This window comes from Rhipicephalus microplus, chromosome 2 (genome assembly GCF_043290135.1).
Source record: "Rhipicephalus microplus isolate Deutch F79 chromosome 2, USDA_Rmic, whole genome shotgun sequence".
In the NCBI taxonomy this organism is placed as follows: Eukaryota; Metazoa; Arthropoda; class Arachnida; order Ixodida; family Ixodidae; genus Rhipicephalus; species Rhipicephalus microplus.
In genome coordinates, this window is record NC_134701.1 from 246,786,417 (window position 1) to 246,808,570 (window position 22,154).

The 22,154-nt window shown below is 45.6% G+C and overlaps 1 protein-coding gene across 2 annotated transcripts in view; it reads left to right on the top strand.

Annotated features, from left to right (window-relative positions):
- The window catches only part of LOC119170189 (glutamate receptor 1), a 200,912-nt gene that overhangs the window by 171,684 nt on the left and 7,074 nt on the right, over positions 1-22,154 (top strand). For both annotated transcript variants that reach the window (XM_037421271.2, XM_075878487.1), the window contains exons 11-15: positions 6,060-6,415; positions 16,352-16,550; positions 18,475-18,719; positions 20,056-20,164; positions 20,987-21,124. In XM_037421271.2, the coding sequence (XP_037277168.2) occupies positions 6,060-6,415; positions 16,352-16,550; positions 18,475-18,719; positions 20,056-20,164; positions 20,987-21,124 (1,047 nt within the window). The remainder of the gene's footprint in view (positions 1-6,059; positions 6,416-16,351; positions 16,551-18,474; positions 18,720-20,055; positions 20,165-20,986; positions 21,125-22,154) is intronic.

A 22,154-nucleotide genomic window follows, 5' to 3' on the forward strand; every position in this document is an offset into this window, starting at 1 on the left:
GGGGCCCTTAGCTTATTCGCAAAAGGTAGAATTATGGCGGAGTGGCCACTTCCCAATAGGACTTGCAGTAGGCATTCTATAATAGTCTCAAACGGCCAGCGTTACGTGCACAGGCATTCGTTTCCTTGAGGCACCGTTGCGGCATTCACCTAGAACCGAAGCCAGGCTAGGCACTGAGAAAGCGACGCCCACAGGACCGATTACGCTATAGTTTTCTTCTCTTGAAAGCGAAGCTCAAGGTTCCTCCATGTTTTTATGTCGAATAATAGATTTCGCTACAATACGTATTGCACTTTTTGTAAATGATTCATTTAGCCATCAGTGCCTTTTTCGCCTATATGAAAGCTGAATCGTTCAAGTCGTGTAAAACGCAGATTATAGGGTTCCTTTCTAAGCGTAGATGACAATTTGGACCGCTCAGACTGCAATATTTGCTCTGCGCTACCACACAAATATGCGCGTCGCATAACGATGCAGCTACACGGCACGCGTGGCAACAAACGCGGGATCTTCCAAAACTTGCAAACAGCTTTGCAGGACCACCCACGCAATGCTCGCATACTTCTTTCAGCTCGTCGTCTTTCAGTCGTCTTTCGCAGATCGAGAACGGCGGTGCTCAGAAGGCTTTGTAGGATATTTTAGAAAGCACTGGGCGCGACGTTAACGATGCAGGATATATGCGAAGCATGCTTTCGCGGTGCCAAGAAAAAAAATTGACAAGTGAAATGCGAGACGGCAAAAGTAACTCCGGGGTGGTGCAGTTGAATCTGCATTCGGCTTTAAGAACGCTTTCAAAAGTTTGCTAGAGTTCCGTTCGCGAAATCCTCAAGAGGCGCCATGTTTTGAGTGCGAGTACAAAGCAACCAAGTGCCTCGCAAACGTCCCTTCTTCTCTTTCTTCAATGGTGTCCCTGCGCGATGGCGAATGAAGAATGCCTCTCTGTTGGATCAGTAAAATCACGACATGCTGCAAACGTAAAGGATGAGCGTTGAAATACTGAACAGAGTTTAACGGAAGAAATTACAAAGGCGGGTTAAACGGACGCACACACAGATACAAACACACACACACACCCACGCACATTCCCACACAAACACGCGCGAAAGTGAATCACCCCTCGTGCTTTCGTCTTTTTTTTTTGCTTTTTTAAGAGAACCGTGGTTTAGCGAAAGTAGACCAGTAGCTACGTATCTTATTCTTGGCGTTTCCCCCCATAGGAATGCACCGGGATATATATATATATATATATATATATATATATATATATATATATATATATATATATATATATATATATATATATATATATATATATATATATATATATATATATATATATATATATATATATATAATATATATATATATATATACAGCAAATACTTTGGAAATGTGTACTAATACGTAATGAATAATGACTCGAACACACCACTTACAGAGTACTCCATTAATTCCCCGTGAGTGAGGGCTGCAGAAGACAGAGCCATCTTTCTCTTACTTGAAGAACCATCTCTCTGACACACAATTTCGCCCTAAATGATTATATAAAAGGCTTTGGCCGACATATAGGTCCACCTCTGAAGGATTTCAACCTAACAAAAACGGCCCCCTTTGAAGCTCCCATTATGAAACTGTATTTGCGAATGGTCGCTTTCAGCACTATTACCTTGTGGCGGATCCCTCCGTTTAAGCAGAGAGTCAACGCCTAATTCCTATCTGAAGCTCATAAAATGTCGTTTAATTTAGGTGAGCTGAGGAAATGAGATAGTTCAATTTCTTTCTTTGTGCATAAATGAGCGCGGAAGACCTCAACTAAAAGGAGGGGAAAAAAAGAAGTAATACTGTCAAGTTCTTCCTAGTTAAAGAGCTTTTGTACCACGAGGCAACTGCTGGAGTTGTGAGGTAATAAACATCTAGAACTAGCCATGCACTGCCTTAAGGCAGTGCATGGCTAGTTCCCAACGGGCGATGTAACGCGAATTATTCCAAATTAAGTTATGGACTTTTTACGCGCAACTATGACGTGACTAAGAGGCACCCGGTGGTGAGTGGCTCCGTATTAGTTTCACCACCTCAGGTTTTTTATCGTACACCTAAATTGAAGAGCACGGTTGTTTTCTTTTTTTTTTTCACTTTGGTCCCCATCAGAATGGAATTGCCGCAGCGGTCATCAAACGCGCATCCTGGAGTTCAGAAACGCACCACCTTAGCCACCAAGCTAGCACACCACGTCGCGATTTGATCAAGCGCGAAGTCGCTTCTGGCAATTTTCCTATTAATTTAATGCAATGCATATTTCTTGAATTCGGCAGTAACATTTGCACATCTAGTTTTACTCAATGTGGCTGGGGTATTTCGCTTCATAACCTGAGAGTGCCGAGTTTTTAAATGCGAAGCACTTTTGGCGTCTATCTGTCTGTCTGTCTGTCTATCCACTTACGTATGAGTGCTCTCGTGATCACCCCCTTAACTTGGCGTGAATCAAAATTAGTATGGGAAGGTAAAATAGTTTGACAAATATGACGCGCTGGTCAAGACATTAATCATTTTGCTTACGTCGTCAACACTTTCCGACAGGCCGTGGCGCATACTCGCGGACGGGCATGTGCCACTGGTATGCGTGTATGTACCAGAGGTGATTGACACTTAGTGTCTACCAGAGAACGGCAAGAACACACATGGGTAATTTTAACGCGTGCGCGTTAATAAAAAGCTGACATCGGCAGCATTGACCCAACGAATGCAAAGAATAAATGTCAGGGTCCCAGCAAGAATCGAATCCCAGCGTTCTGCGTGACAATCAAGTATTCTACCTCAGAGCCACGCCAGGTCTTGGAACTGCAGTGCCAAATAAAAGTTAATGAAGCTGTTAGATATGGTTCACGCCCTGCGTTGTTATCGAGAAGAGGCGGAGAATGATAGGCAAACGCTTCACAGTCGAGCTTACGAACGGACCTCTTCATGCTCCAATGCAAAATACGAATCACACATACGTCACTCCTCCACATATTCTAGCATTGCCATTAGAAGCGAAATCATTAGATTCACGCAGGAAAGAAATATCGGATCAAATACCTGAACAATAATTGAGGCACTGGACAAACAATTCCAAGTGTGTTGAATATATTTTCGGAACGCCCTCTCGGGCGAGCTGTAGCAGCAAACGAAACTGCATATCGTTGCCCAGGGTATGATTCGACGCTTCTGAGTGCAGCTAGTCGTTGGACGTGTAGCCCTAAGTGTTTACCGTGAAATCGCGCGGCCTTTAGGTAAAGGTAAATTCGGTGCCGGAAACGAAGAATATGCATTAGTGAAAAAATATATATATCGATCGCATTCACTACGCTCTTCCTTTCAGAGGAAGACGTTGAACGAAATAAACGCGAATCAGGGTACGCATTTCGGTTCTATGTTTACATCGAAATGTTCATTTCAGTTATTCAGATCACATACGTCCTTCTTATACAGTCCTTCTCATCACTGGCAGGTCGGGCACCAAGAATCCCATCATCTGAATTCAAAACGATTTTCTTTCAATATAAATGACAGCAGAAAGTGACATTAAATAGGGCAAATTCCAGCCGATCTTGTGACAATGTACAATGCCGAATGGCACGCACCCCGCTAATGAAAAAAAAGACACACGACATGTCATTGTATAGCCTAGAAATTCTACTTTCAGACTTTTCCGAAAGAAGTTCAATTTTGTCTTACACAGCAGGTTCTCTTCAAACCCCACTCTCACACCCCAGCCGCTTGCACCCCCGTATACCATCCTGAAATATAATTCCAGTTCCTCGCTGGCTTCTTCGCTCCTTCTTCTCTTCATCATGAAAGCTTTGGCGGGTCCCACTAATTAAATGTATTTGTGCGTCGGTGCATACACCGCAGTACCCTTCCCACGAGAGTAATTAGCATAATGGAGCAGAACAGCCTCGCGCTTCCACGCTACTCCAAAGTTAAGAGAGGGGGGAGAAAATGAGTGTGCTGGGCGAGAGGAAAAGAAAGGCAAAGCGGGAAGGAGTACGGAGAACGCGCTGGGGCAAGAAATTGCGCCCCGAATCAGGGAAGCCCTTGTTTGCCCAAATTGCGCGATTCTCTGTCGAGGAAACGTATTGTGAGTGCGGGTGCCAGCAGCCGCCTGACAATACCCTTTCTGGTGAGACACGACCCTTAGTGACGAGGAGAACCGCTCCTCCTGCCGACTATCTGCGGCCTCCACGCATTCCAAGTATTTAGGCCGGTGGCCGCTCCGAACAACTCCTCAATCTCGCGCCCAACATTGGAGTGACAATAGCGCCACCTTTAAACCGCAAGGCTTACGTTATCTCGTGTTTATTCTTTTTCACCACTATGGGGGGGGGGGGGGGAAGAGAGAGAGAACGGATCAATATCATTCGAGAAAACGGAGGAGACGCGTTTCATCCGCAACAAGCATAAGCACACGATTTCACTGTTTAGTTCGAAGCGATACGAAATAGAGGACCGCCGAGGAAGGAAACGAAACTAAAAAGGGGCTCTGTGAGAGTGTGAGAGGAGGGCCGTATCTCGGGAACGGGACTTCTTCGATTCGTCGGCAACAGCGAACCAAAGCTTAGGACCCCTAAAAAAATAAAGGAAAAATATGCAGTAATCAAGAAACGCCCGCGGCCGCTATTAGTTTTCGGGCTCTTACAAGAAAGCCTCGACTTTTCGATTCCTTCCACGCTGGCTGGCCGCCGTAATGAAACGGGGAGGAAATTGCGCCCATATTTGAAAATTATAACAGCGAATGCGCGGCCAGCAACCCTAATGACGGGTCCAAGCAAGCGCAAGCACCACCGTCCAGCTTCTAGCCTCTATCCGCCCTCTACGCAGTGCTTTCCGTCATCACGGGGAAAAAGAAACCGCGACTTATCATTCAGCGAAAAAGTCTCTCTCTCTCTCTTCTCAACTCTCTCCAATTTCAAACCCTCAGCTCCGTGCAAACACGAATGTTCTTCCACAAAGCGAAGCAACATCAGAGGCTGCTGGGGCACGAAGTGTTGCGTTTCTTAAACAATTCCTTCTTGACCATTTATTTTTCTTTGATATTGATTTATTGAGCTCGTGCGTGTGAAAACGTATTCGGAAAGCAAAGGGCTTTTGCATCGGTTTTTCTGTTTTCGTTTGCGGGTGCTCGTATTGTCTTGTGCAATATATTTATTGCATCCTCGCTGATGCAGTCGTTTGTTTATTTTTTGTTCGTTTTTTGTCCACTCGCATACTGCGGACGCTGCGAGTTTCATTCACGTGTCACATGATTTCAATCGATGCACGCTATTGGTGAAAAATGCTACGTCCTCGACAACGAGGACCATTGGAAATTTAGGTGGCATGTCGAGGCCACGTAACCAAGAAAATCGACGAACCGGAAGAACACTTAAATAAATAGAGAACAGTGAGACGCTGATTCATTTGTATATGTTTTATTGTAGTAGTGCATTTTGACATCGTGCATTGACAGCGTGCCTCTGGGTAAAAAAATTGTGGAGTTGCACTCAAAGTGTCGCACTCAAACGTCATCCCTCATCACTAATGTCCCCCTCAGCATCACCTCTCTTTCTCGCCCCCTTGCTGTATTGTAATATACATGAATAGGCTACGTATGACAACAATGGCTGTCCGCTGACTCCCTCAATTTTTTGTCTTAAACCAAAAGTGGTCTGAAGAATCAAAATAAACAAAAACGCAATTCGAGGCAAAATGAAATATTGGATAAATGAAAGACGGGGCGTCGCTGCGGCCGACGTTTCTGCAAACGGACCTTGTCTTCTTCAAGGCCGCAACAGCTTTCTGAAAGTAGTTGCAGCCTTGAAGAAGACAAGTCTACATGTAGAAACGTCCGCGACACCCATGCTCGCAAATTTTTCAGTGGTATAAAGAGTGCGACTTATTCTTCGACTGTCCGTGGCGCGCTGGGACGCCCTAGACTGAGGGCAGCCAGCAATGCTAGATGGCGCTTGCGGAACGAGCTGATCCTTTACCGCACGGCCGTTCTTTCCGCTGATGAATGCTTTTCCTTTCTTTTTTTCCCCCAGGAGGCCAACATGGCGATCGCGCCTCTAACCATCACCTCGGCCCGGGAACGGGTGATCGACTTCACCAAGCCCTTCATGTCGTTGGGCATCAGCATCATGATCAAGAAGCCCATGAAAAAGAAGCCCGGCGTGTTCTCCTTCATGAACCCGCTGTCGCGCGAGATCTGGATGTGCATCATATTCGCCTACGTGGGCGTCTCTGTGGTGCTCTTCCTCGTCAGCCGGTTCTCGCCGCGCGAGTGGCGCTACGAGGAGACCTTCGTGGGGCCCTCGGTGTCCAACGACTTCTCGCTCTACAACAGTCTCTGGTTCTCCCTGGGCGCTTTCATGCAACAGGGATGCGACATCTGCCCCAGGTACGGGACGACGCACGCGCGCAAGCGGGATGCCCTCGGTTTACGCGCGTACGCACACACGCAATGTGTCGCACCGTGTGCCGCACCTCCCGCAGCGACAGTGCCACTCGCAACTCTCAATATTCACGCACTCGCAACTACGCACGTCCCGCGATACCGCACACCTCGTAAATGCTTCATAGATATCGTTTCCCACGGCAATAACAGGTGCAGGCTAGAACGCAAAAGGGTTACGGTTTCGGTGATTGGTATACTATTCCTGAATAACAAGAAGAGGGCCTGCACCATAGAATGCAGAATAGTGTTTCGTTTGTTTCGTATCGTCATACCTCGCACCACCGGCGCTGCCCAGATGAAGGAGGGGGAGGGTGGCTGGCGCATTTCCCAATGACCAATCAAGGACAAACACGGAAAGCATTCTGTATTCTGTCGCACGGTACACTCTAAGAAAAAGAAAGAGTTCTTCATCTCTACTGCGCAAGTCTATACATGTGGCGTATATGACACTCTTTAAAGAGACACGTGAAGACTAGCACGTACTCTAATTTTTAGAGTATGTACACCTATTCCCTCTTTGTAAACAGCAATAGGTGCCGTCGACATACTGAGGTGACACAACAGCTGCTTGCTACAAGCGCCTCACGATGTCAATGATGCTTGTAGCAGCTGTCATGCCAGTTGTCGCGTGCTCATAGAAGCTGGTGGCGAGCTTCGGGCTGTGCGGAGCCTACGCGTCGTGGCGTCACTACCAGCGCTTGAGTATGTCGACGGCGCCCACCGCTGTTGACAAACGTGGAATATGTCTATGGGCGCCAAGGCAGCGAGAAACAACAGACTAAGCACCCGTGGCCTCATTGTAGCACACTTCGTTTCTGTTGCATCCTTTGCGCTAGCTTCAATTCGTCATTTCTCAGGTTAATTATTTCGCGCTGCAATCAACCTCCAAGTACAATACGAAATGCATTTGGGCAGGAAGACTTTATGGTCAAATGCATTGTGACTTTCCCATTTGGGTAGCACGAAAAGAGGTGAATTACCCCGAATCATGACGAAGGGAGGAAATGTTTAAAAGCATGGTTCAGTGAAAGACAGCGAAACATACATATCAGTTGAGTCGTTCATACTGCTGCGGGGCGCCAAAGATGAATATAATAGGAAAGAGGACGATGTCTATAGGCTGAGCTCATGCAAACTGGGCTCCATATTGTATGCCTGCCTGTTTATCTAAAGTAAATATATTTTTCAGACGCCTTTTCCCCGTAACATTTTGGTGGAGGGGCTGGGTAGTCTCCGAAGAATCGTCATTCTCGTCTTAATCAGGAATCGCAGAAGCAGCCAGGGAACGTTCGCTGCGTAGAGTCGTCGTGAATGTTGGCTGTGGCAAGACCAAATCAATGTGACGCCATGGTTCGTTGAGTAGCTGCGTGATGAAGTTTTGGACAAGTAAAAGCGCAAAGCCACTCATAAGAATGGAACACGGCATATTTTGTGCTCTCGTACTGTGGCAGAAAGCACTTTGCTTACCTAGCGAGATAATCAAGGTTTTTAATTATGAGACATGAGTGAGAACGCTCAGTAATGCAGCAGTACAACAGCTAATGAAAGCGAGCGTTGTGAGCGCGACAAAATCACAGTTAAACGTTAAAAAATAAGCACGGAATGAAGTGTGGCGCTACTCAGAATCTATATCAATGTAAGTGTGTGCGCACTGAAACATGTTTTTTTTTTTCACAAAGTTCCAGAAATGACAAGTGGAGCTCGTTCGAGTGCGCTAATGTACATTTAGGGTAATAATCAAAGCTTTCGTGCGGAGTGACAAACGTTTTTCTGTGGATATTAATGGACCGCTGATAAGTAACATGGCCATAAGGTTAACGCGTGGCAAAAACAAAATATAGCACATTTACGTAGAAAGAAACTTAAATATTCTATATTATAAGAACTCGCCCGATTAGGCTCGCGTAATATACTAATAAACGAAGACCCGGAGATCGAAGCGGTGAACTTTTCCCAATGTGCGTGTCTCTATGTTTCTTGTTTATTTTATTTTTATTGCCTGAACCCGGCCATGGATAGATATATAACTACTTGTCCGAGAAAAAGAACGTACTCGAGGCTGTTTTTTTTTCCTTGGCAGTTTTCACGCACTCGTTTAATTATATGCACGATAAAGAAGACAATTTCGTTGCAATGATTTCCAGGAACTTTACGAGAAACCCAGTTATAGAACTCTGTCGTCCTCAAAAAATTTAGCACACAGGAGCTTTGACGTAGTCATTAATTACGTCGAGGCGACGTTCGAACCAGATTATAGCCACGCGTTGAGGAGGAGAGATACAGGAACTAAAACGGACACATCGTACAAGGGCATTACAGGCTATGGCAGAGAAGACAAACACGTGAACCAAACTCGCTTCCGCTACAAGGCTGTTTACAAGGAAGCTATACACATGCTCCGAGCTAAGCGCAATCAACCGAAACGCCTTCCCGTGTCAGTTTGTCCTCCCCCCTCCTCGAAAAAAAAAAGGGACAAGAAACAAACAAAAACATCGCTCGCACTATAAGAAGCCCGCAATATGTTGTACGGAGAAGAATGTATATTCGGCTCGCGTTCATGCTAACGATCCTTCTCGTCGTCAGTGCACAAATAGGGCGGGGCGTGCACTCGACAACTCCCGGCCTTGGTTTAAACACACGGCAGCAACAGCAACTAACTCGCTGGGAAAGAGAGAAGTGCGGGCCTCCTCGTTCTATAACGAACACGCAGCTGTTTTTCCCAGGAGTATGTGTACAAAGTTTAGCGTGTGCAGCCCTCGCTTGCGACTGCCTCCGACGTGCCTAATCCCGAGAGATCGACATTCTAGAACGGCACTGCGTGAGTTAGAAGAGCTTTATTAAAGTTTACTGCCCCGATCGATTTATTAGGGGAGTTTCAATGTTTCTCGCAACCCTGCCTCCGAGTTACAAATTGAAAAATGAAACAACAACGAACGGTTATCAAATGAAGAGCAAACAAACAGACGAGAGGACGAAGGAATCACGTATGCACACGAGAAAACGACTTGCATCGATGCAGTCGTTGTATCTGAATAGGAGGCGTGTTGACCAAAGACTCGCACCCTAGGCGATGATCTTCCCTCCATTCCCTGAGCAAAGATGAACGAACAAAAGTCCACAGAGCCCATGGTGCGTTTCTGTGAAGCCAGAGAGCGATACGAGTGGGAAAAGGGGATTGGAGAAAATAGTGGAGGATGGGGAGGCGGAGCGCCACGAATCGCTGCAACAGGCTCTGCACCACGCCGATGCCAAAGCGCGGGAGCATTCACGTCTTCTTGTCGCGGGGACGGGGTATGCGAAGGATGGAACCGGATACAGACACAGTGTTGGGGAGCGTGAGAGACGACAAGCTTGCTATCTGCAGCTACTTACTGTCCGAACACGGTATATATAACCGCCGTACACAAACGCTGCGCCGTTCTCATATCGCCGAAATGCAGCGCGGGATTCGCGCATTGTCGACAGTTCGAGCACATTGTGTGGTCCTCTTCTACAACCTGCCAAAGCGATAACCGAGCATTTTCCGGGTATTACATTCTTTTTTGAGGAAGAATGCCTGTAAGCGTTGGACGCCGTTAATTTTTACCTGCATTGTCCGCGTTATCACTTACTCTGAGCGGGACTCGGCTGGCTATGCGTCACTACTGAACGGACGAAAAAAGAGGAGTTGTTCGAGAGGCTGGCTTATATCTGTTGAGCACAACCGAGAATGCCAACAGCCAGTTTAGCCAAGGAAAGAATAGGGCAGATCGTTTGTTGCCTTTGACTGTGGTGCGTAACGACTTTGACGTAAATTCAGAGGAGCTAAAGTCGACCCTTCCCACAGGTGGGATCTGAGACTCGTACCATTTAGGTTGCTTAGATTACCCACATTCTTTTCTTCCTTTCCCTCCTATGTTGGCTGTCGCTTTTCGAACGTCACCTTTCCCTCTCGGCTTTCAAGCCTTTGCATTGATTCCCTGTACGCCCACTTCAGAAGAGCCAAAACTTTTTTTTTTTTTGCAGAAGTTACGATTACGTATGAATAGCTACAAAATGAGGGTCACCAAGCAACTGTAATCCGAACTTCGCAAGTTACACAAATCAATCAAAAGTTGTGTTTTTCGGACACATTAAACTCAAGTTCTAGTTACGTTTACTGGTCCTGCAAGAATAATGGAAACATTGTGCAAATCTCCTCCGTTTTCAAGTAATTATTAATTTCCTTAGGATTTCTAGGGTAAACTTTCTGCCCATGCAATGCAACATTATAAAAAGCGTCATCTTGTACAAAATCTAACATTCTAAGTGAAGTTAGAGCAATTATAGCATCGATTCATAAACATAAGTAATCCTTATACATTAGGAATGCTTCACAGGTTGACACTTAAAAACGTATGATGGTGCATAGACGACCAGTATTTGGGACAGTTAAGTGTTCAACGCTCAAAAACTGCAGCCAAGTGTAATACAATTTTTTTCTAATCATAAGCACCATAGCTAGTATTGTCGCAGAACTCAATTTATTGATGGGCCTTTGTAACTTACCTTAGGCCATGAGATGGATACTTTTCCAGAATTTGGCGAACTCATTTTCACAAGGTTCATGAGATTATGTGCATAAATACCTAGTTTATTACGATCAACTGTGCGCTGCAGTTTATAACAGAAAGATAACTCAAGTATTGCAAGCTTATAATAGGAAACAATAAAGCCTATTTTGCGGTAGCTATTCCAGTTGTTCACGTAATAATGCTTTATGAGTGAAAATTTGTTAGCCTATTTGATGGCGCCAGTGTATTGACGACTCAGGCCAACATTTCCGCTTACACCGAAGCGCTGGCTACGACAAAGAACGATTGAACTTTAAAAAAAAAAAACTTCATACAGAATAGGTCTGAAACCAAGATAGATAAAATGTTCAATATTATTGAATGCAACGAGACGTAACCGTCTTTGTTTGCTTTCGTGACCATGCCCAAAATGTTATTAATATGCGTGAAGGGTTTACTCAACAAAATAATGCACAAAAATAACGAAAACTTCTGTCGGCAAGGCCAGTGCTGTGATAAATCGACGCATGCCTGAAGTAGAAGGTCAGATTTCGTTTTTCCTCTTTTTTGCCCGAGGCAGTAAACGTGTAATCAAAAAAGCGATAGACATATCCCAAATTAACGTACATTTCCCTGCAGGTACTCTGTCCCGCACAAACAAACGTACAAATTTAAAGAGAGAAAAGCGCGAGTACATGCGGTTTTTAAAGCCCGATACATTTCCGTACCACCGGGAGACACACAGCGCTATCGGTACGACCAGTTCGGGCCGAAAGGAAACCGCTCCTCCATTCACAGTGAACCTCTTTTTGAGCATAATGCAGCGTGCCGAGTCCGCATCTCCGGGAGTATCAATGCGGGGAAGCACCTTACATAACGCGTTCTGCGTCAAGATCACGCTTCGTCAAACCGTGACACCAACATAGCAGCGAAGCCGAGAGGCGAACGCGGTCATTTCCATCTTCCCAAATAGGGCGGAGACATTCGCACTCCGAACAACAAGTCGGCAGCTGTCAGCAGCCACTGAGACGCGCGCGATAAGACCCGCATCTAGTTCGAGTGGGCATCGAAGTCGCGATGGGGAGCACGGGAGGATGACAGGAAGTGAGGGTAGGAAGCTGTTCATTGCAGGTGGAAATGAAGGAAGACGGCCGGTCAAATGGCGGGGGCCAAGCTGCGCTCGCTTCTGGGGCAGGTTTCGCGATTCCCGCCGCATACTGCTGTCCAGGGTCGATGAGAGACTGCTGCTCTCTCGCAGTACACGCGAGGCGCGCTGTGATGATGACCCCATCGCTGCTTGGCTCCCACTCGCTCGCGTACCTTTTCCTGCACGCCCGCCCCTTTCTCCCGACGCCAGCCTGTGTGTTCCGTTTCGTATCTTACGTTACCTGTCTTACTCGCCGCCACTCCTCGCATTCGTGCCTGCACACCTTTTCTGCTGCTAATGTTGCCACGAATGGCCGATTTCTCGCACTGAGTGCACAAAGGAGATCGCGCATGCTTGAGCCGCGATCACATTGCGTTGATTTCGCTAAGCGCGCCAAGTCGGAACATGTTTATTGAACAGTGACATAGGAAAAAAAAACCTGAACAGGCGCCTTATGTTATTTTGTTTTTGCTGCTATCACGTCAAACTGAGAAATGTAGAAAAAAAAAACAAAGTTCTGGATGTGTAGCTCTAAAAAAATGAATTTATCGAATACATCACAGCGAAATTGTATGATTTAGTAAGTTTGTATCAGTAAGCTTGTAAAAATTATTCTCCTACTGAACTTTCACTCGATGCATTCTTCTTCCCCGTGAACCTGGTCATTTCGCTTGAATGCGGTAAAAACAACGAAAGTATGTGGAACATAGTATGATTGGCATAACTTATAGCGATTTCTTTCGCTCAATATAGATATGTGTACAAATGAAGGGACGAGCGCCACACATGTGTCCAGTCATCAATGAAAATAAATTAACTTAGCTGCCTTTAATTTTCACGTTCGTGCTCGAAAGGACGTTTTCATGCTACAACAAAATTGATAAATCAGAACACGGGCACGTATACCTATATAAACAGGTGAGAGGGGCCAACTCGTAGGTATACGTTTCGAACGAGCTTTCATGCAGCGCGGAGCGCATTTTTCCATTAGGCTCGAATACCTCAGCTACGCGCGCACATAACAAATCATCCGCGCTGTCAGCGCCCCTTAAAAGATGCATACTCACACCAGAGACGCAGCTCGGCGCAGCGAGAAAGTCGCTCCCGTAAGAGGAGCCGGCGGTAAATACCTTTTCTGCCTCCTCCTAGCACTCGCATGTCTCAGCGTCATTTGCGATTCGCCCAGAAGAGAGCAGACTCCTTCCCTACAAATGTGTTTGGTTCTCAGCCTGGTATACGTGCCAGAAATTGTGACCATCTCCGGCTATATCATGAACATGATATCTACACTCGTCCCGCTCGCATCAGCGCAACCCTTCTCCCCCAATCTGCATCCCTCATGCACGTACCACCTGCATAAGGCTGCCTACATGCCTGCTAATATAGTGCTGCGAGGTGCAGATGGCGACCATTTGCAGGTGTGACGTACACCCATTTACACGAGACGACGGAAGCCGCCGATAACTTCATCGCCTATAGGAACGCTACTGACGATAATCTCGGATAGTGTTTGTTTAGGGGATATGCGATTTGAGCATATCCGGGCACAAGCAACGAAAGTGTCCCGCATAAGGCTCATTCCCACCTGCGACTAGCACTGGTGGCGCGGCAAAGTTCATTATTTTCTATGCGACGTTTCCAACGACGTTTACGTCTTGTTGTTTGTTCATTAAGTTTCTACACGACGTTTACGTGATCACCCCCAAACTCGAAGCTCTAGTGCTATTTCCAGGGTAAACCAAGGCTTCCGCTACCACTGTTGCCATCTGCGTGAACATCAACAGCACAGCACACAAAAGAAAACCGAAGGTGAAGCAAACGCAGGACGAGCAGAGACTAAATTAAGTAATTGCATGGCTAGCCACTGTCAAATCTTCGAGGCCACCATGCTTCAGGTCTGGAAGCTTAATGTACAGGCCTTTCGAAGTCCACATATCGTGGGCGGGGATATGCGTAGGTGCGACCACCGCAAGCTTGTAATCGGATCTTGCTGTAACACCTGTCTCCCCTGGTTAGGGCAAAATTCGTACGAGAAATCTATCTGGCACTGCCGAAGTTAATATCATTACTTAGCCACACTTTTTTGTCCTATTTCACCACCTGTCTGCCCTATAGTATTACTATATCATTCGTTGCACCTAAAACTCGAACTAAGGTTTGCTAAATCCAAGGCGTTAAAACAAAGAACTTTACTTGCGGACGACGCAAAGAACGCCAGTAAAAAAATGTTTCACACAAAAAGAAGCAAGACTTAAGGTGGAAGACGCCTAAGAATGTCACCGCTTTTAAAAATGTGCGCTCTACATTTCGTTAAAAGCATAAGCGCTGTTGCTACTCGCAAGGCAAAAAAATTATGACAAAAAATGGTGATAATAACACAGTGGGCCCTAATTAGCATTCAGCTATAAGTGATCGAGCGATTCTGTTGGAGATTTCTGAGTTCTGACGTGATAGCGCGTGCTCTGTTCATGCCTGTCGCCCGCGGAACCTAAACGAGTAATCTCGTCAGGGCAATTCGACGAGCTGAAAATTTAATAAGAGTAAATAAATATGTACCTTCAATACAACGACAAGTTCCATAACTAGCTTCCGGCGCTTTGGCAGCGAAGAAACCGCCATACTAAAAATTGTGGTTTATATAGGATCATAAGCTGCCCAGGCTGCATACGGCGCAAAAAAAAACCTACAGAAAATTGCTTTTCCGGCTTGATTATAACCATTGTTTTATATTTGCTTATTTTTTTCTGTTCCTTAATTTTCGAAATTGTCGAGAACACCTGGATATGTACTGAAAGGCTACCGCTATATCTGGCGTGATTAATTTTGATTTAACCTGACGTGAACATCGTATAATACAGGGAGGCGTCAAGTTTGGCTTCCTTAAAGTGTTTCGAGAAGTTTGTTAGGCTAGCTCTGCAAGCTCTCAGGAGACTTGCGTGACCGACTTGAAACCGGAAGGCAAGCATCGTTACGACACCTTTTTATTATCATTATTTTCATTCATGAACTTTGTTCTCCCTACCATCTTCTCTAGACTAAGGGAAGACAGATAAGCGGCGACTGTTATACGAGGTAAAAGCAACGCCTCACGCCAATGAGGCGCTTTTTCCGTGCGTGCGATAACAGTGCGCATGTAAGTATAGGTTGGGAAGGCAGTAGTGGTAGAGGATGAGAGCTGAAAGCGGCACGCATCACGCCTAATCTCATATTCAAGTTAGTGTGGGCGGAGTGCGGTGCAAACTAAAAATTGATTGTTGAAATGTAAACAGTGGCGCTCCAATGAACCTTCGTGAACGAGCATTAAGGAGCAGTCTCGTCCCGCCTTTTTCATTCTTTTGTATTTGTGTGTCACGAGCTGTTCATTAGGCACCGTTCACTGCTCATCAGGCATTGTTCTATTACGCTAACAGTGAAGTGATTAGTGCTACGTGGCACAGTGAAGCGATCCGTGATACGAGTCGTGCACTATATGGACAAGTTTAAAATGGTGTTATGACAGAGTATGCAAGCTCGTTATCTATACACAAAAGGATAATTTTCGTTGCCAGCCATTGCAGCAATGCACGTCAGTAGTTTTCGAAAGTTTCGCTCGTCATCTCAAAAGACCCGTTGAGGCGCTCCCGGTGGAGTGTCTGCATGACAATACTCGCGTTCCAGGTTTAACAAAAACATCAAATTGGTTCGTGGACATTTACGTGGCAAAACTGCGGTATGAATACAGGGAAAACTTGGCAATGCTTCATTACTTGATACATTATCAATTTCTTTGACAAAAACTACAAGAAGTACGGGACGCAGCGACAACGGACACGTACAGAGCTTATCAGTGCAATGATGTTTTCTTAGTCTGTCTTTTTCTTTTCTTTACTCCCTTATTCCCGTCTCCCCATGTCTAGCAAACCGGACGTAGTCTAGTTAACCTCCCTATATTTCCTATATTCCTTTTCACTCTTTCCCTCTGGTCTGCTTTTTTTTTTTCATTGCGTATTCAACACTTTTTGTAGCTTTGTGAAAAGAAACAAACTCTATCGCGATCGTGAGTCACTCCGCCATAATTTACGACTTCCTGGAGTCATCTAACTGGTGCCTATAGATCTAAGTACGAGGGAGTGATCCTTGCATTTTTTCTCCGTCTGAATACGGCGCGCGGCAATTGAACCCGCGTCCTGGAAGCTGAGAGCAGCGCGACACGCGTCGCAGGTCCGTGTCGGGCCGCATGGTGGGCAGCGTGTGGTGGTTCTTCACGCTCATCATCATCTCATCGTACACGGCCAACTTGGCCGCCTTCCTGACCGTCGAGCGGATGGTGACGCCCATCAACTCAGCCGACGACCTCGCTAAGCAGACCGAGGTCGAGTACGGCACGCTGTGGTACTCCTCCACACAGGAATTCTTCAGGGTGAGCGCTCTATACACTCCTTACCTCGCCTAGCTCCTGTTTGCCAATTCCACTTTGCTGCTGTCGTTGTTTTGCATATACGTATATATTAAAAACATGCATGAAAAGGTAGGTTGTCGTCGTTGTTGCTGTCGTCGTTGTCGTCGTCGTCGTCGTCGTAGTCGTCGTCGTAGTCGTCGTCGTAGTCGTAGTCGTTGTTGTTGTTGTTGTTGTTGTTGTCGTCGTCGTAGTCGTAGTCGTTGTTGTTGTTGTTGTTGTTGTTGTTGTTGTTGTTGTTGTTGTTGTTGTTGTTGTTGTTGTTGTTGTTGTTGTTGTTGTTGTTGTTGTTGTTGTTGTTGTTGTTGTTGTTGTTGTTGTTGTTGTTGTTGTTGTTGTTGTTGTTGTTGTTAAAATGGGTACGTACTGTTTGTTCTCTTTTTTTTTCTGGGACTAAGATCTTCTCGCGTAGACGTTACACTAACACGTGCTCGGAAGTGTACTTCTTCTTTGGCATCATCAACTGAGGACCGTGCTCAACAGCTAAACTCGGAAGCTTCTGTCGTTAAAGCCGAACGTTATTGTCAAACCCGTGCAACCTCGCCTTTGTCCCATACACACAGAGCGCCCGTCGAAAGGTACTACGGGGTCGCGTGCTATAAATCGAGCCGTCCAGACTCAGCGCCAGCCGCAAAGGAGTGCCTCGGAATAAAGAGGCAAAGCTCGCCTCGGCTTCCTGGCACCGCTTGATTGCATTGAACACTGGGCGTGCCCGCTTCGTCAACGGTTTAGCGCGAATCCCCCAGGGTGATACCGCCGTTCCCCGACGAGGCTTTTCTGACACCCGGAGTGTACGCTAAGCAAAAGAAATTTGCGTCGTATCAGAGGCCCGCTCTTGAAAGGGCCTCTTCTTCTATCGCTGGGAGCGGCTGCGCGTATACAACGACTGTTATTTTTGTGTCAATGCTTTTCCGGGTGTTTCGGCTGTTTTGGCTGTGAAGCCGGAACGATTTTTCGTATTCTTATGTTTCTCTTGTAGATTACTGCCATGATGTTAAGATAGGTGGCTCTAACGTAGCCGACCTTCCCATATTTTGCTAATTCCAAATTTAAAAAAAAAACTCCGAAACTCTAACCAGTGCCAGAAAGTGTTCTCCCGCATTATTATCCAGCCTGTTCTCCTTTTTTTTTTGTTATTATGGTCTCGAGTGAGTTATGCTTGAGCGACCGTTACTTATAGCGATTGGCATTCTTATGTTACCCTACGTAGGGAATTTTTCTCGTTTTTCACAGACACAACGAAAAGAATCCAACTTCAAAACGGACATTCTCGTCACAGAAATTCGAGGCCACAACCTTATTTGAACCCACACAGCTTTTTTGTGCATTTCGATTAATTACAATTTACGTCATAATTACTACACTATAGCTAAAGACAACAATTGATATTCCCCATGCTTTCTGTGGCCTAACTGTCAGTTAGATTTATTTGGCTTTGCATACGTAGACATGCCGTAAGATGCCCATTTCGTTAGCATAATGCTCACTTTATTGTCTTTACTTCGTGTACTCATGCGCAACATATACGCGCGATGACAATGAATTGGTGTTAGTATAGAACTATGAGGCTACTTTGACAAGAGTTAAACGTCAAAATCAGTGCTGGCACTATAATCTTTTGGATCTTTAATTGCGTATAATATCTGCCCAAATCCACTTAATCTCCCGGTCCTCTCTCTCTTTCTTACTCGCTCTGCTTAGAGTGCGTGATGCGCATTTATTTTCTATTATTACTTTTCGGCCTCATACCCGCATATACCACTCTGTCTTCGACTGCGTTTGCCCTATGTTTCTTGACACGACGCCCACGAGGCAGAACGATAAAGGTCAAGCGAGCAATCCACGTTTCACCCTACCCCGTCTTCCTCCCGTGCCTGTCATCACGCAGAGGTCGAAAATCGCAGTCTACGCCCGCATGTGGGAGTTCATGAACTCGAACAGCCGGGTGTTCACCTCGTCTTACGAAGAAGGGATTCGGCGCGTGCGCGAGTCCAAGGGCAAGTACGCCTTCCTCATGGAGTCCACCAAGAACGACTACATCAACGAGCGCCAGCCCTGCGACACCATGAAGGTGGGCGGGAATCTGGACGCCAAGGGATACGGGGTGGCCACGCCCCTCGGATCCACCCTCAGGTAAGTGATGCCTCGGGCCAAGGTCACGCTGTCGCAGAATGCCGACCTCACTTGTGTAATCTTATCAAGCGTTCGTTTTGCTAAGATTGTTCTCGAACTGGAAGAAGTTTGCTGATAAGATCATAATGTACGGTGCAGTTGATTTATTTATTTATTTATTTATTTATTTATTTATTTATTTATTTATTTATTTATTTATTTATTTATTTATTTATTTATTTATTTATTTATTTATTTATTGTGCTGAAAGCAATGGCTATGCTTGACGTCGCATATGGAAACCTATACGTACGTGGCACCGATTCAGGTGTACAAGAATTACAGCGCTACGCGGCCAGTGCAGTCATGTTGCCATCCACAAAAATTAAACCTATGAACATTAACGACGGAAGAACCCAATGACACTGCGTTAGTGCGGTGGATTCGATCCTCAATTGCTGACTTTCACAGTCATAGCCTTTTACCGTAAATAGCGCAGTAAACGAGGACAGAAAAGAGACGGGAAGAGTACAGACAGAACAAAGTGGTGATCCAGAACTGGTCAGTTTTGTTGCGATAAGAATAACAAATCTAATCAACTGTCTTTACTTCATATCAAACCTTGCCGCTATCTGTACGGACTCTATCCGCAATGTGATCCCGATATATTAACTGGACTATGACCATACATAACGTGCTTATTCATGCATTATATGCCCTATAATGTGTATAGTATTGTACATACTGCCTTTGATTGTTTTGCTTCTTTTATTCTTAATTTTGATTTTTGTGCGTTTATATAGTACATTGCTGTTATGATGTTGGGATAGCCGGCTCTAAAGTAGCCTACCTTCCCATGTTCCACTATATATTAATTAAAAAGGAATAACAAGCAGAAATAACAACTAACGAATACTCTACCAGTGGTCAAGGACTTTTTTTAACATACCATATCATAAAAACTAAATCAAAGTTGCTGAATTAAAAATAAAACGCATAACCTCCTGCACTTCGGTGTTACAACAGCATACAAAGTTATGTACTCCTCGTTGCAACTTTCCTTGCCTTGTGAGTTTTGGCAACATGATTCCTATCTAAGCTTATTCGCATGCACAAAAACGAAAAATAAGAATCTTAAGAAAATGTCAAGAGAAGAGTGGACAGTGTGTAGTGGAAAACTTGTTGACGGACACTTTGTAAAGGAATATTAATCGAAGGCATCACAAGAACATGACATAAAAGAGACGAGCAATCTAAGCTTTCCAGTATAGAGCAAAATAAAAGTGTTCACAGGATTTTTCTGCAACTTTAAATCGACGTACACTGACGCTTGACGTTCCACTCTTCCGACTGGCAGGGACCGCCTAAACCTGGCCGTGCTGACTTTCAAAGAGAACGGAGACCTTGCGCGCCTCGAAAACAAATGGTGGTACGATAGGAGCGAGTGCAAGACGGGCGACAGCAAGGTGAGCCAATCATATTCAGGCCGGAGCACATAGTGCGACGTTTATCGCGTCAAAGCACGAACCGAAATAAAGGATAAAGCGAGTGTGGTAGTGGAAATATCTACCTCCATACCACATACTCCAAGAGAGCTGTCCCTCTTTGCGGCATAGTATCCTTCTGCATTGGCCTCAACCTCACTGCCATGGAGACGGTCGGCGTTATGCAGGCTGAAAAGGCAATGATGGGCTTTAGAGCGCAGCTCTCAAGGCCTCACCACAGACGCGCGTTGCAGCGCGTCAGCGCGGGACTTTTTGACGTGGCGTCATGCCCTCTCTCTACGGAGAGAGTGAGCACGCAGCTCCGCGTAGCCATGCGCCCTCTCTCCCTAAAGGGAGAGGGCACGGCGCCGCCTCAAAGAGACCCGCGCTGAACCACTGCAACGGGTTCGTGTAGTCAGGCTTTTAGGCGCCTGTTACTGCGTTGAGCGGCGTTGCTCCAAGATCAAGAGTAACTTCGGAAGACTCTCCCTCAGGGGACCCCACAGCGTTGACGGTGCGTTGACAGCACGCAGTTGTTTAAAGCGAACGCCCCCCGAATTTATGAACTCCCTGAGCTAACTGCACATGCGCTGTCTAGTTGGATAGTGCCACAATGGCGACAGCGCTTCTTGATCCTCGAATGTTCGGATACTTCATATGTTCGCGTATTATATTAAGAGAACTGTCTGAATTTGCGCAATTTTTTTTCAAGTCCATACTTTTGCCTACACTGGAATGAAGTGCACAGCTCTTGCGGCCCCGAGACAAACTCGAGCTGAGTGTCTCTCGTGGTTCCACCGACAGGAGTCGACACAGAACGAGTTGACGCTGAGTAACGTCGCCGGATGCTTCTACATTCTCATCGGTGGCCTCGTGCTTGCTATGGTGGTGGCCCTGCTTGAGTTCTGCTATAAGTCGAGGCTGGAGGCATCCAGATCTAAGGTAAGTATGCATTCGCTCGACGCCGCCTGTACGCGGCAATTTTCATTGCCGAGAACAGTGGGCTATATGTTACCAGGTCGCCCAGAACGTCTGTCAGGAGACATTGAACCTTGCGCATTAGTGTACAACAAAATTATGTGCATACGCTCAACTTTTTCGTATGGCGGCGGCTCGAGAATCGCTGTACATGCGTTCAACTCACCCTTTAAATAGACAAAAAAAAAGCACCATGAAATGTAGCGTAAGAGTGATACTTAAAGGTTACCAAAGCGTGCTCTCCAATTTTACAACAAGGAACAAAGAATAATCTCCACAACCTTTTATCACAACGAAGTCCTACTTTAAACATAACGTTTTACGCGTGTTGTACATTTACTTTAAATCTGCGTAGTGTATGAATTGAAGCAACACATCGTGGCGTATATTTTCATGCGCTCAGCGGAGTGGTTATGGCGCCGTGGAGGAGTCTGGGTAGAAGTAGAGATGTGGGAAAGTTTCGATTGCAAGCGACGAAAACTTGCACATGCGCACCCCTTAGTATGGATTCGGATAGTTGTTAGACTGTTTATATTGTAGATATTGCCCTATAATGAGCAAATAAAATATTTGAATATGTGAGATGGATGCAGTACTGTATCTTCATTCATGGGAGCTACTGAGGCACTGAAAATGGCGAAAAATGCATATATTAGGCAAGAAACATATGTTGATTAAGAAGAAGTTGTGTTTAAATAACTAACAAAGTTGTTTCACCTGACACAAGACATTACATGCATTCGCTCTTTTATGCCGGACAACAGCAACGACGAATTATAGTGAATTACAACGTGCTGCGTACTTGTAAGCTCAAAATTAAGATCAATACATCCAGCTCCAAAAGGCCGAATTCCGCGGATATCCATGCACAGCCGCTTTTTGTGTGTAATCTGCGGAAATTCAGCCCACACAAACAGCACGATCTGCCACGCGTGCGCGTGCAATGTTCCGGCTGCTTAAAGTGTCATCAATTTTACACAACAGGCGAAAGCAC